Below are 13,826 nucleotides of genomic sequence, written 5' to 3'. Positions count from 1 at the left end.
AAGTGTGGATACGTTGAAGTTCTTTGAGAATAAAAAAAACTCTGAAGCCAGTGATTCGTTTTGAAACCATTTTTATTTTTCCGCCACCACCACCTACAGCGCTGGGCGCTTAGAGTGCTTATTTATTCTTTTTTTCTTGCGGCCGCGAAAGGCCTATGTGTGGAAGTTTTTTTTTTTATGGTGTACTTACGTACGCTTCACGGCGTACACAAGAAGCGATAATGTGTCCCTGGAGAGAAGCAAGCATTGTACTTGTACATCTCTGAGAATCGGGACGGGTGTGACTAAGGAGAGGCTATTTCGCCTGCAAGACCCAGGACACGGTGTCCACACTTTTTTTGTTTGTTTTTGAGGAACACCGAGAATGTCCTTGCAGTCGAAGGACAGCAAGGATATACACTTCCCTTGCGCTATGTGTCGTTTCTTACCCCATTCTCTCTTAACGGTGCGACCAGAAGACGCGTCTGTTCCAGGCGCGAACGCACAGACGCCCTCAAACATCCGGGACAACGAAGGGATCGGTCCGATAAGGGCTCTTCCTTGCATATCACAGCGACGTTTATCACGGGACTCCGTAAGCACATGCGCCAAGCGGGTGCGGCTGACGACCAACAGGGCTCGCCTGAAACGCAAGGCTTTTGCACTTTGGCTGAGGCGCCACAGGTGAAGCAGCAATGTAAGGGAAAAACAACTCTCTCTGTTAAACAAGATAGCGTCACGAGACAACAATGCTCGACATTTGACTCTCAAACATTTGCACTGAGCAGTACACATCGCCCATTCCGACAAGAAACCATCTGTGATCTTGGAGGTAACATGGTGGCGCTTATTTAAACAGCCACGAAAAACGAAAAGGGCGTCATCGTTGACCAAAGTTACGAGGCATGCTAGGCCGGCAACTCCGAGGAAAGAGGAGAACGGGGATAAGCAGAGTGCAATGACGAAATTGGATGTGCACTGGGAAGACATATATGCCACCAACTACCCGACTTCTGCAGCACTTTTTTTTTCATGCGACTTCTTGCCTTATAGTAGGGCGAGGTGTAATTTGAGTTAGAATAGGATCACAAGTAATGCAGATGCCAAGTTAAGTGTGTCAGCGTCAGAAATAGCCGAGTGAACGGGCACGTCTGCCTACCTGTTATAGGCCAGAGATGCCTGACGGTGCCTATAGGTTTTGCGAATTTCTACGCGACAGGCTGCTCGTCGTGCCTGTTGATAGCTACCAACACGAAAAGACGCAACGGGCACAAGAACACAAGAAAAATGAGACTGGACGGTCACCAACACCAGGTCAATGGGGAACAGAGAAGGATCTGTAACCATGCACTCTACAGTCTACACTGCGTTTCGTAGGGTCACGAGTGCGCCTGCAGACTCATGATTTGACAGTTCTTTTGTCCTGAGGGATGGTTAGTAAGACCCCCTAACTTTGCCGGCTTGCGAATCTTTTTGGCCTTTTCAGGGACCACGAGCCAGAGCCACGGCATACCATCAAGATTCATTCTTAAGCCTAGCTCCTCCTAAACGGGTGCGTCTTCCGGTCACACGCGTTTGTTCACACTCATAAGAAGAAAGGGAGTGCTGGTAACTCCCTTAAACCGCAATTCCGCTACTCTGTAAACCGCGAGTCGCATGCTGAACTCGATTTTAAAGACCATCTCCTTAACAGAGCGCGAACAAACAAAGGTCGCACAAAAACCGACAAACACCGTCCCTTGTTTGTCAGCGCTATGTTCTGAAGTTGAATGTACATCAAATTCGTCGGTTCCTGTTCCTTGCATTTTAAAAATTTGCACTCCATCGTATTGTTCAAAATATTTTCGACAGTGCCCAAGCGGACGGAGCGTACTGCGTCGACGAGGAAAGCTCAAAACGGAGTCAAATACGGAATTGACTTTCTTGCACAAAAGGGAGTCACCGGCACTCCTTTTGTTCTTGGAGTGCGAGAGACGTGCGCGCTGCGCGTGTGTGTCCACGGGAGCCGGTTCAGTCTAGCCCCTGCGGTTGCGTATCCTCCTACTGGTGGGGCAGTACTCCGCGTACTCTTCCCAGCTGCAGCCGGTCTGGACGTCACAGCACTCGTCCATAATGCCTCGCACTCCCAACCTCTGGCGCCGCCACGACTTGCGCCGTCCGCCACCCGCCTGCTTGCCCGTCACAGAGGAACTCAGAAGGCTCAGCGCGGTCTCGGGCTTTAGAAACACTTCAGCGAGATCTGCATGCAAAGCAGGAAGCCTGGAATTACATTATTGAAAGCGAAAGAGAAGAATAGAGAGAGCGGAAGCTCTTCGGTGAAAACCGGGCAGATCTGTCGCGTGAAACGCCTGCCTTGCTACTAAAGGAGAACATGGTGAGAAATAAAGTTAAACACAAAGGACATACCACACCTGATGCGCACACAACACACCATACAGAATTAAAGCAACTCGTTGAGACCAGTGTCTCTCAGAAATCTCAAATTATTCGTAGAACAGGGCGCAGGCGCGGCACCAGTCCATGGTTCAAGTACTCGTTGCAGCTCAAGGTGTGAGCCCTGAGATAAGTGTGGGCAAGAGGATAGTCCTTTGGAGCGCAAAGAGGTTGCAATTGTAGAATAAGCCTGCTATGTATCCTCGTACATTGGTCCCAGGACGCAGTATTGAGGCTGGCTACGTAAGTATATAGTGGTATTTGATAGGTCAAGTGCAGCAAACTTCGTTCTGACTAAATTGGTTGTAAATGAGTAGCCTATAGCCAACTGAAACAACCTCCGTTCTTAGCAATCTTAATTTCCCCGTCTTTTTATGCATCATTTCTCTCTCTCCCTCTATGCCGTTGAAGCAATCTTAGCAATGTACTGGGGTTGGTTTTTGTGAACAATACTGATTACCCGCGATTACATTGCCCCTAACTAGAGTACTGTCCAGTTCTTTCAGCGTAAATGCAAGGCAATTGCAAGTCCAAGGCGTACTTCCTCCCTACTTTCTCAACACTAATTTCTCAACACCTCTACGACTCTCGCTCAACAGGAGCAGAGCGTCCCTATATGCTCAACAAAACTTCGTTAGATATTGGTGACGAATTTTCTTTATTATTATTTTCTGTGTTTATAGCTAGCACTGCTCCAATTTCCCGAAAATTGAGTGGAAGAGTGCTTATTACTCTCGCTATATTCAGAGCGCCTGGCATTCGGAAAATCCGCAAAAGGGCAAAGTGCATGAAACCTGGTTACTAGTGGTGCTGGCTCGAACACAGAGGCTTTTTCAAGCAAGGTATGCTATCTGAATTTACAGTGCAGAAACTAGACAAGAACAAGAAGAAGTGAATTGAGGACAAGAGCTGATTCCAGCTTGAATTCCACTGGAAGTTGTTGATGTAGCTACGGTCTGAAAACAGTACTAATAGCCAAGAGATCAATTGACTCTTAGAAGAAGCCAGATGAAAACTAGGCACACTAAGAACGAAAGAAACGTATAAACAAATGGCTGGCATTGGTTACCTCAACAGCAGTGTTTTATCTCGGTATACTTCACAAACAAAAAGAAAAAACGCACCAGCATCGGTACTCCACAACCTTCTGGACGCATCAATGAAGTTATGCTGAGTTGCTATGGACAATGTCGGAAGCCAGTGCTGGTCCTCGACTCTGTTGCTCTTGTTCTTCTCCTCGCCTACTTTTCGCTCTGTCAAGTTGCTTTCTTCAAGCTATTGCAATTAAAAATGGCTTGAACCAGTCAACACAGGTGGATTTAAATGTTTTTCAAAGTTGACCTCGTAATTCATCGCTTGCTAGGTTAAAGTGGATCCGAATATGTTGGGTGGGGAAAGGGGAACTGCAGTCATCAAGCCTTCGACAAAGGTAGGGGTGGAGGGTAAGTTTTGTAATTTGTTTCGTTTTCCAACAGCAAGAGAGCTTACGGAAAGTTTTATGATCCACAGAAGACATGGAACTAGCAGGTACCTTTAATTTCACAGAAAAGCCAGACCTTACGGAATGGAGGCTGTGCATGTCGACTTTCATTATGCTTAAAATGCAGTGCCCATAGTTGTCTCCAGAACTACGGCACTTCACTGACGAAAGGTGAGCAAGAATAGCGGCAATCGGCAAGTAATAGTTTCTTATTTTCGAATTTGCATTATTGGCGTCGATAGACCGCTCTTGTGAATTTCTTGTCTTTTGTAATGTTGAATTGCAGAAACTAGAGCACCGTCTTAAATACATTTGTCCAGTGTTTTATTTCGTGACACACTTCGGCTACCTCAATGCGTGCGTGGGTAGTGGGGTATGCGATGAACTCGCACTTTCCAGAAAATTATTTTTTGCGGCTAAGACGACTTATCGCATAAATCAGCGACAATAAATTCGTGGGGAGCGAGGTGAGCGATCTACAAGGAGTATTAAGGCAAATTATTTTTCGTTTGAGACCCTAGTTTCATTCGCGTTTTTCCAATTATTTCGAGAAAATTATTCCGCACCAATTCGTTCATTTATCGCGTAAATCGGCTTCAGCTGGTGCGTGAAGCGTAATGTACGCGATTCACCAGAACATTCGAGGGAACTTATTTTTCGCGGCAAAAACAATATTTCCTTTGGCTTAGCGTTTTCCCACTTATTTCGAGAATATTATTCCGTGCCCATTCGTTTATTTATCGCCTAAATGGGAGTCAGGTAGCGCGGGAGGCGTAATGTATGCGATTAAGCAGCACTTTCGAGGGAACTTCCGAGGAAAAAAGATATTTCCATGGGGTATAGGCTTAGCACTTTTCCAATTTTTTCGAGAATATTATTCCGTACCCATTCCTTTATTTATCGACTAAACGGCAGTCAGCTGATGCTTGGGGAGTAATCTATGCGATTCCGCAGCACTTTCGAGATAACTTATTTTTTGTGGCAAAAACGACATTACCATGGACGTAGGGTTTTTCCACTTTTTTCGAGAATATTATTAGGCGCCCATTCGTTTATTTATCGCCTAAATGGGAGTCAGCAAGTGAGGGGCGCGTCATATACGCGATTCCGCAGCACTTTCGAGCGAACTTATTTTTCGTGGCAAAAACGATATTTCCATGGGCTATGGGCTTAGTGCTTTTGCAATATTTTCGAGAATATTATTCCGCGCCCATTCGTTTATTTATTGCCTAAATGGGAGTCAGCAAGTGAGGGGCGCGTCATATATGCGATTCCGCAGCAGTTTCAAGCGAACTTATTTTTCGTGGCAAAAACGATATTTCCATGGCCTAGTGTTTTTGCAATATTTTCGAGAATATTATTCCGCGCCCATTCGTTTATTTATTGCCTAAATGGGAGTCAGCAAGTGAGGGGCGCGTCATATATGCGATTCCGCAGCAGTTTCAAGCGAACTTATTTTTCATGGCAAAAACGATATTTCCATGGCCTAGTGTTTTTGCAATATTTTCGAGAATATTATTCCGCGCCCATTCGTTTATTTATTGCCTAAATGGGAGTCAGCAAGTGAGGGGCGCGTCATATATGCGATTCCGCAGCACTTTCAAGCGAACTTATTTTTCGTGGCAAAAACGATATTTCCATGGCCTAGTGTTTTTGCAATATTTTCGAGAATATTATTCCGCGCCCATTCGTTTATTTATTGCCTAAATGGGAGTCAGCAAGTGAGGGGCGCGTCATATATGCGATTCCGCAGCACTTTCAAGCGAACTTATTTTTCGTGGCAAAAACAATATTTCCATGGGCTATAGGTTTAGTGTTTTTGCAATATTTTCGAGAATATTATTCTGCGCCCATTCGTTTATATATTGCCTAAATGGGAGTCAGCTAGTGCGGGGGGCGTAATATATCTGATTCAGCAGCATATTCAAGGGAAGTTATTTTTTGTGCAAAAACGATATTTCCGAGAAGAAAATATCATTTTCCCGGCAAAAAATGAAGTGTCTCGAAAGCGCTGGTTCTCCGCATATCTCAGTCCCCGGGACTGCGCAGACGCCGTTTAACGCGATAACTAAGCGATTAGGCACAGAATAATTTTTGCCCCAAAATCGAAAAAACGGTCAGCCTATAGCCCATGAAAATATCATTTTTCCGACAAAATATAAAGTGTCTCGAAAGCGCTGGTTCTCCGCATATCTCAGTCCCCGGGACTGTGCAGACGCCGTTTAACGCGATAACTAATCGATTAGGCTCAGAATAATTTTTGCCCCAAAATCGAAAAAACGGTAAGCCTATATATAGCCCATGAAAATATCGTTTTTCTGACAAAAAATAAAGTGTCTCGAAAGCGCTGGTTCTCCGCATATCTCAGTCCCCGGCACTGTGCAAACGCCATTTAACGCGATAACTAATCGATTAGGCGCAGAATAATTTTTGCCCCAAAATGGAAAAAATGGTAAGCCTATAGCCCATGAAATTATCATTTTTCTGACAAAAAATAAAGTGTCTCGAAAGCGCTGGTTCTCCGCATATCTCTGTCCCCGGGACTGTGCAGACGCCGTTTAACGCGATAATTAATCGATTAGGCACAGAATAATTTTTGCCCCAAAATCGAAAAAACGGTAAGCCTATAGCCCATGAAAATATTGTTTTTCCGACAAAAATTAAAGTGTCTCGAAAGCGCTGGTTCTCCGCATATCTCAGTCCCCGGGACTGTGCAGACGCCGTTTAACGCGATAACTAATCGATTAGGCACAGAATAATTTTTGCCCCAAAATCGAAAAAATGGTAAGCCTATAGCCCATGAAAATATCGTTTTTCCGACAAAAAATAAAGTGTCTCGAAAGCGCTGGTTCTCCGCATATCTCAGTCCCCGGGACTGTGCAGACGCCGTTTAACGCGATAACTAATCGATTAGGCACAGAATAATTTTTGCCCCAAAATCGAAAAAATGATAAGCCTATAGCCCATGAAAATATCGTTTTTCCGACAAAAAATAAAGTGTCTCGAAAGCGCTGGTTCTCCGCATATCTCAGTCCCCGGCACTGTGCAAACGCCGTTTAACGCGATAACTAATCGATTAGGCACAGAATAATTTTTGCCCCAAAATGGAAAAAATGGTAAGCCTATAGCCCATGAAAATAGCGTTTTTCCGACAAAAAATAAAGTGTCTCGAAAGCGCTGGTTCTCCGCATATCTCAGTCCCCGGCACTGTGCAAACGCCGTTTAACGCGATAACTAATCGATTAGGCACAGAATAATTTTTGCCCCAAAATCGAAAAAATGGTAAGCCTATAGCCCATGAAAATATCGTTTTTCCGACAAAAATTAAAGTGTCTCGAAAGCGCTGGTTCTCCGCATATCTCAGTCCCCGGGACTGTGCAGACGCCGTTTAACGCGATAACTAATCGATTAGGCACAGAATAATTTTTGCCCCAAAATCGAAAAAATGGTAAGCCTATAGCCCATGAAAATATCGTTTTTCCGACAAAAAATAAAGTGTCTCGAAAGCGCTGGTTCTCCGCATATCTCAGTCCCCGGCACTGTGCAAACGCCGTTTAACGCGATAACTAATCGATTAGGCACAGAATAATTTTTGCCCCAAAATCGAAAAAATGGTAAGCCTATAGCCCATGAAAATATCGTTTTTCCGACAAAAAATAAAGTGTCTCGAAAGCGCTGGTTCTCCGCATATCTCAGTCCCCGGGACTGTGCAGACGCCGTTTAACGCGATAACTAATCGATTAGGCACAGAATAATTTTTGCCCCAAAATCGAAAAAATGGTAAGCCTATAGCCCATGAAAATATCGTTTTTCCGACAAAAAATAAAGTGTCTCGAAAGCGCTGGTTCTCCGCATATCTCAGTCCCCGGGACTGTGCAGACGCCGTTTAACGCGATAACTAATCGATTAGGCACAGAATAATTTTTGCCCCAAAATCGAAAAAATGATAAGCCTATAGCCCATGAAAATATCGTTTTTCCGACAAAAAATAAAGTGTCTCGAAAGCGCTGGTTCTCCGCATATCTCAGTCCCCGGGACTGTGCAGACGCCGTTTAACGCGATAACTAATCGATTAGGCACAGAATAATTTTTGCCCCAAAATCGAAAAAATGGTAAGCCTATAGCCCATGAAAATATCGTTTTTCCGACAAAAAATAAAGTGTCTCGAAAGCGCTGGTTCTCCGCATATCTCAGTCCCCGGCACTGTGCAGACGCCGTTTAACGCGATAACTAATCGATTAGGCACAGAATAATTTTTGCCCCAAAATCGAAAAAATGATAAGCCTATAGCCCATGAAAATATCGTTTTTCCGACAAAAAATAAAGTGTCTCGAAAGCGCTGGTTCTCCGCATATCTCAGTCCCCGGGACTGTGCAGACGCCGTTTAACGCGATAACTAATCGATTAGGCACAGAATAATTTTTGCCCCAAAATCGAAAAAATGGTAAGCCTATAGCCCATGAAAATATCGTTTTTCCGACAAAAAATAAAGTGTCTCGAAAGCGCTGGTTCTCCGCATATCTCAGTCCCCGGGACTGTGCAGACGCCGTTTAACGCGATAACTAATCGATTAGGCACAGAATAATTTTTGCCCCAAAATCGAAAAAATGGTAAGCCTATAGCCCATGAAAATATCGTTTTTCCGACAAAAATTAAAGTGTCTCGAAAGCGCTGGTTCTCCGCATATCTCAGTCCCCGGGACTGTGCAGACGCCGTTTAACGCGATAACTAATCGATTAGGCACAGAATAATTTTTGCCCCAAAATCGAAAAAATGGTAAGCCTATAGCCCATGAAAATATCGTTTTTCCGACAAAAAATAAAGTGTCTCGAAAGCGCTGGTTCTCCGCATATCTCAGTCCCCGGCACTGTGCAGACGCCGTTTAACGCGATAACTAATCGATTAGGCACAGAATAATTTTTGCCCCAAAATCGAAAAAATGATAAGCCTATAGCCCATGAAAATATCGTTTTTCCGACAAAAAATAAAGTGTCTCGAAAGCGCTGGTTCTCCGCATATCTCAGTCCCCGGGACTGTGCAGTCGCCGTTTAACGCGATAACTAATCGATTAGGCACAGAATAATTTTTGCCCCAAAATCGAAAAAATGGTAAGCCTATAGCCCATGAAAATATCGTTTTTCCGACAAAAAATAAAGTGTCTCGAAAGCGCTGGTTCTCCGCATATCTCAGTCCCCGGGACTGTGCAGACGCCGTTTAACGCGATAACTAATCGATTAGGCACAGAATAATTTTTGCCCCAAAATCGAAAAAATGATAAGCCTATAGCCCATGAAAATATCGTTTTTCCGACAAAAAATAAAGTGTCTCGAAAGCGCTGGTTCTCCGCATATCTCAGTCCCCGGCACTGTGCAGACGCCGTTTAACGCGATAACTAATCGATTAGGCACAGAATAATTTTTGCCCCAAAATCGAAAAAATGGTAAGCCTATAGCCCATGAAAATATCGTTTTTCCGACAAAAAATAAAGTGTCTCGAAAGCGCTGGTTCTCCGCATATCTCAGTCCCCGGCACTCTGCAGACGCCGTTTAACGCGATAACTAATCGATTAGGCACAGAATAATTTTTGCCCCAAAATCGAAAAAATGGTAAGCCTATAGCCCATGAAAATATCATTTTTCCGACAAAAAATAAAGTGTCTCGAAAGCGCTGGTTCTCCGCATATCTGAGTCCCCGGGACTGTGCAGACGCCGTTTAACGCGATAACTAATCGATTAGGCACAGAATAATTTTTGCCCCAAAATCGAAAAAATGGTAAGCCTATAGCCCATGAAAATATCGTTTTTCCGACAAAAAGTAGAGTGTCTCGAAAGCGCTGGTTCTCCGCATATCTCAGTCCCCGGGACTGTGCAGACGCCGTTTAACGCGATAACTAATCGATTAGGCACAGAATAATTTTTGCCCCAAAATCGAAAAAATGATAAGCCTATAGCCCATGAAAATATCGTTTTTCCGACAAAAAATAAAGTGTCTCGAAAGCGCTGGTTCTCCGCATATCTCAGTCCCCGGCACTGTGCAAACGCCGTTTAACGCGATAACTAATCAATTAGGCACAGAATAATTTTTGCCCCAAAATGGAAAAAATGGTAAGCCTATAGCCCACGAAAATATCGTTTTTCCGACAAAAAATAAAGTGTCTCGAAAGCGCTGGTTCTCCGCATATCTCAGTTTCCGGGACTGTGCAGACGCCGTTTACCGCGATAACTAATCGATTAGGCACAGAATAATTTTTGCCCCAAAATCGAAAAAACGGTAAGCCTATAGCCCATGAAAATATCGTTTTTCCGACAAAAAATAAAGTGGCTTGAAAGCGCTGGTTCTCCGCATATCTCAGTTTCCGGGACTGTGCAGACGCCGTTTACCGCGATAACTAATCGATTAGGCACAGAATAATTTTTGCCCCAAAATCGAAAAAACGGTAAGCCTATAGCCCATGAAAATATCGTTTTTCCGACAAACAATAAAGTGTCTCGAAAGCGCTGGTTCTCCGCATATCTCAGTCCCCGGGACTGCGCAGACGCCGTTTAACGCGATAACTAATCGATTAGGCACAGAATAATTTTTGCCCCAAAATCGAAAAAACGGTAAGCCTATAGCCCATGAAAATATCGTTTTTCCGACAAAAAATAAAGTGGCTGGAAAGCGCTGGTTCTCCGCATATCTCAGTCCCCGGGACTGTCCAGACGCCGTTTAACGCGATAACTAATCGATTAGGCACAGAATAATTTTTGCCCCAAAATCGAAAAAATGGTAAGCCTATAGCCCATGAAAATATCGTTTTTCCGACAAAAAATAAAGTGTCTCGAAAGCGCTGGTTCTCCGCATATCTGAGTCCCCGGGACTGTGCAGACGCCGTTTAACGCGATAACTAATCGATTAGGCACAGAATAATTTTTGCCCCAAAATCGAAAAAATGGTAAGCCTATAGCCCATGAAAATATCGTTTTTCCGACAAACAATAAAGTGTCTCGAAAGCGCTGGTTCTCCGCATATCTCAGTCCCCGGCACTGTGCAAACGCCGTTTAACGCGATAACTAATCGATTAGGCACAGAATAATTTTTGCCCCAAAATCGAAAAAACGGTAAGCCTATAGCCCATGAAAATATCGTTTTTCCGACAAAAAATAAAGTGGCTTGAAAGCGCTGGTTCTCCGCATATCTCAGTTTCCGGGACTGTGCAGACGCCGTTTACCGCGATAACTAATCGATTAGGCACAGAATAATTTTTGCCCCAAAATCGAAAAAACGGTAAGCCTATAGCCCATGAAAATATCGTTTTTCCGACAAACAATAAAGTGTCTCGAAAGCGCTGGTTCTCCGCATATCTCAGTCCCCGGGACTGCGCAGACGCCGTTTAACGCGATAACTAATCGATTAGGCACAGAATAATTTTTGCCCCAAAATCGAAAAAACGGTAAGCCTATAGCCCATGAAAATATCGTTTTTCCGACAAAAAATAAAGTGGCTGGAAAGCGCTGGTTCTCCGCATATCTCAGTCCCCGGGACTGTCCAGACGCCGTTTAACGCGATAACTAATCGATTAGGCACAGAATAATTTTTGCCCCAAAATCGAAAAAATGGTAAGCCTATAGCCCATGAAAATATCGTTTTTCCGACAAAAAATAAAGTGTCTCGAAAGCGCTGGTTCTCCGCATATCTGAGTCCCCGGGACTGTGCAGACGCCGTTTAACGCGATAACTAATCGATTAGGCACAGAATAATTTTTGCCCCAAAATCGAAAAAATGGTAAGCCTATAGCCCATGAAAATATCGTTTTTCCGACAAACAATAAAGTGTCTCGAAAGCGCTGGTTCTCCGCATATCTCAGTCCCCGGCACTGTGCAGACGCCGTTTAACGCGATAACTAATCGATTAGGCACAGAATAATTTTTGCCCCAAAATCGAAAAAATGGTAAGCCTATAGCCCATGAAAATATCGTTTTTCCGACAAAAAATAAAGTGTCTCGAAAGCGCTGGTTCTCCGCATATCTGAGTCCCCGGGACTGCGCAGACGCCGTTTAACGCGATAACTAATCGATTAGGCACAGAATAATTTTTGCCCCAAAATCGAAAAAATGGTAAGCCTATAGCCCATGAAAATATCGTTTTTCCGACAAACAATAAAGTGTCTCGAAAGCGCTGGTTCTCCGCATATCTCAGTCCCCGGCACTGTGCAGACGCCGTTTAACGCGATAACTAATCGATTAGGCACAGAATAATTTTTGCCCCAAAATCGAAAAAATGGTAAGCCTATAGCCCATGAAAATATCGTTTTTCCGACAAACAATAAAGTGTCTCGAAAGCGCTGGTTCTCCGCATATCTCAGTCCCCGGGACTGCGCAGACGCCGTTTAACGCGATAACTAATCGATTAGGCACAGAATAATTTTTGCCCCAAAATCGAAAAAACGGTAAGCCTATAGCCCATGAAAATATCGTTTTTCCGACAAAAAATAAAGTGGCTTGAAAGCGCTGGTTCTCCGCATATCTCAGTTTCCGGGACTGTGCAGACGCCGTTTACCGCGATAACTAATCGATTAGGCACAGAATAATTTTTGCCCCAAAATCGAAAAAACGGTACGCCTATAGCCCATGAAAATATCCTTTTTCCGACAAAAAATAAAGTGTCTCGAAAGCGCTGGTTCTCCGCATATCTCAGTCCCCGGGACTGTGCAGACGCCGTTTAACGCGATAACTAATCGATTAGGCGCAGAATAATTTTTGCCCCAAAATCGAAAAAACGGTAATATAGCCCATGAAAATATCATTTTTCCGACAAAAAATAAAGTGTCTCGAAAGCGCTGGTTCTGCGCATATCTCAGTCCCCGGGACTGCGCAGACGCCGTTTAACGCGATAACTAAGCGATTAGGCACAGAATAATTTTTGCCCCAAAATGGAAAAAATGGTAAGCCTATAGCCCATGAAAATATCATTTTTCCGACAAAATATAAAGTGTCTCGAAAGCGCTGGTTCTCCGCATATCTCAGTCCCCGGGACTGTGCAGACGCCGTTTAACGCGATAACTAATCGATTAGGCGCAGAATAATTTTTGCCCCAAAATCGAAAAAACGGTAATATAGCCCATGAAAATATCATTTTTCCGACAAAATATAAAGTGTCTCGAAAGCGCTGGTTCTGCGCATATCTCAGTCCCCGGGACTGCGCAGACGCCGTTTAACGCGATAACTAAGCGATTAGGCACAGAATAATTTTTGCCCCAAAATGGAAAAAATGGTAAGCCTATAGCCCATGAAAATATCGTTTTTCCGACAAACAATAAAGTGTCTCGAAAGCGCTGGTTCTCCGCATATCTCAGTCCCCGGGACTGTGCGAACGCCGTTTAACGCGATAACTAATCGATTAGGCACAGAATAATTTTTGCCCCAAAATGGAAAAAATGGTAAGCCTATAGCCCATGAAAATATCATTTTTCCGACAAAATATAAAGTGTCTCGAAAGCGCTGGTTCTCCGCATATCTCAGTCCCCGGCACTGTGCAAACGCCGTTTAACGCGATAACTAATCGATTAGGCACAGAATAATTTTTGCCCCAAAATGGAAAAAAATGGTAAGCCTATAGCCCATGAAATTATCATTTTTCTGACAAAAAATAAAGTGTCTCGAAAGCGCTGGTTCTCCGCATATCTCTGTCCCCGGGACTGTGCAGACGCCGTTTAACGCGATAATTAATCGATTAGGCAGAGAATAATTTTTGCCCCAAAATTGAAAAAACGGTAAGCCTATAGCCCATGAAAATATTGTTTTTCCGACAAAAATTAAAGTGTCTCGAAAGCGCTGGTTCTCCGCATATCTCTGTCCCCGGGACTGTGCAGACGCCGTTTAACGCGATAACTAATCGATTAGGCACAGAATAATTTTTGCCCCAAAATCGAAAAAATGGTAAGCCTATAGCCCAT

The 13,826-nt window shown here is 43.9% G+C and overlaps 1 protein-coding gene across 2 annotated transcripts in view; it reads right to left on the bottom strand.

The window, feature by feature from the left end:
- Window positions 1-298: 298 nt before the first annotated feature.
- Window positions 299-13,826, bottom strand: part of Ilp7 (Insulin-like peptide 7) — a 52,758-nt gene continuing 39,230 nt past the window's right edge. For both annotated transcript variants that reach the window (XM_055062214.2, XM_050194505.3), the window contains exon 4: window positions 299-2,218. In XM_055062214.2, coding sequence (XP_054918189.1) covers window positions 1,995-2,218 — 224 coding nt within the window. In that variant the 3' untranslated portion in view covers window positions 299-1,994. The remainder of the gene's footprint in view (window positions 2,219-13,826) is intronic.

Source organism: Dermacentor andersoni, chromosome 10 (assembly GCF_023375885.2).
Source record: "Dermacentor andersoni chromosome 10, qqDerAnde1_hic_scaffold, whole genome shotgun sequence".
NCBI lineage: Eukaryota > Metazoa > Arthropoda > Arachnida > Ixodida > Ixodidae > Dermacentor > Dermacentor andersoni.
Note: the sequence above shows the minus strand (reverse complement) of the source record. Positions and strands in the feature narration are given on the sequence as shown.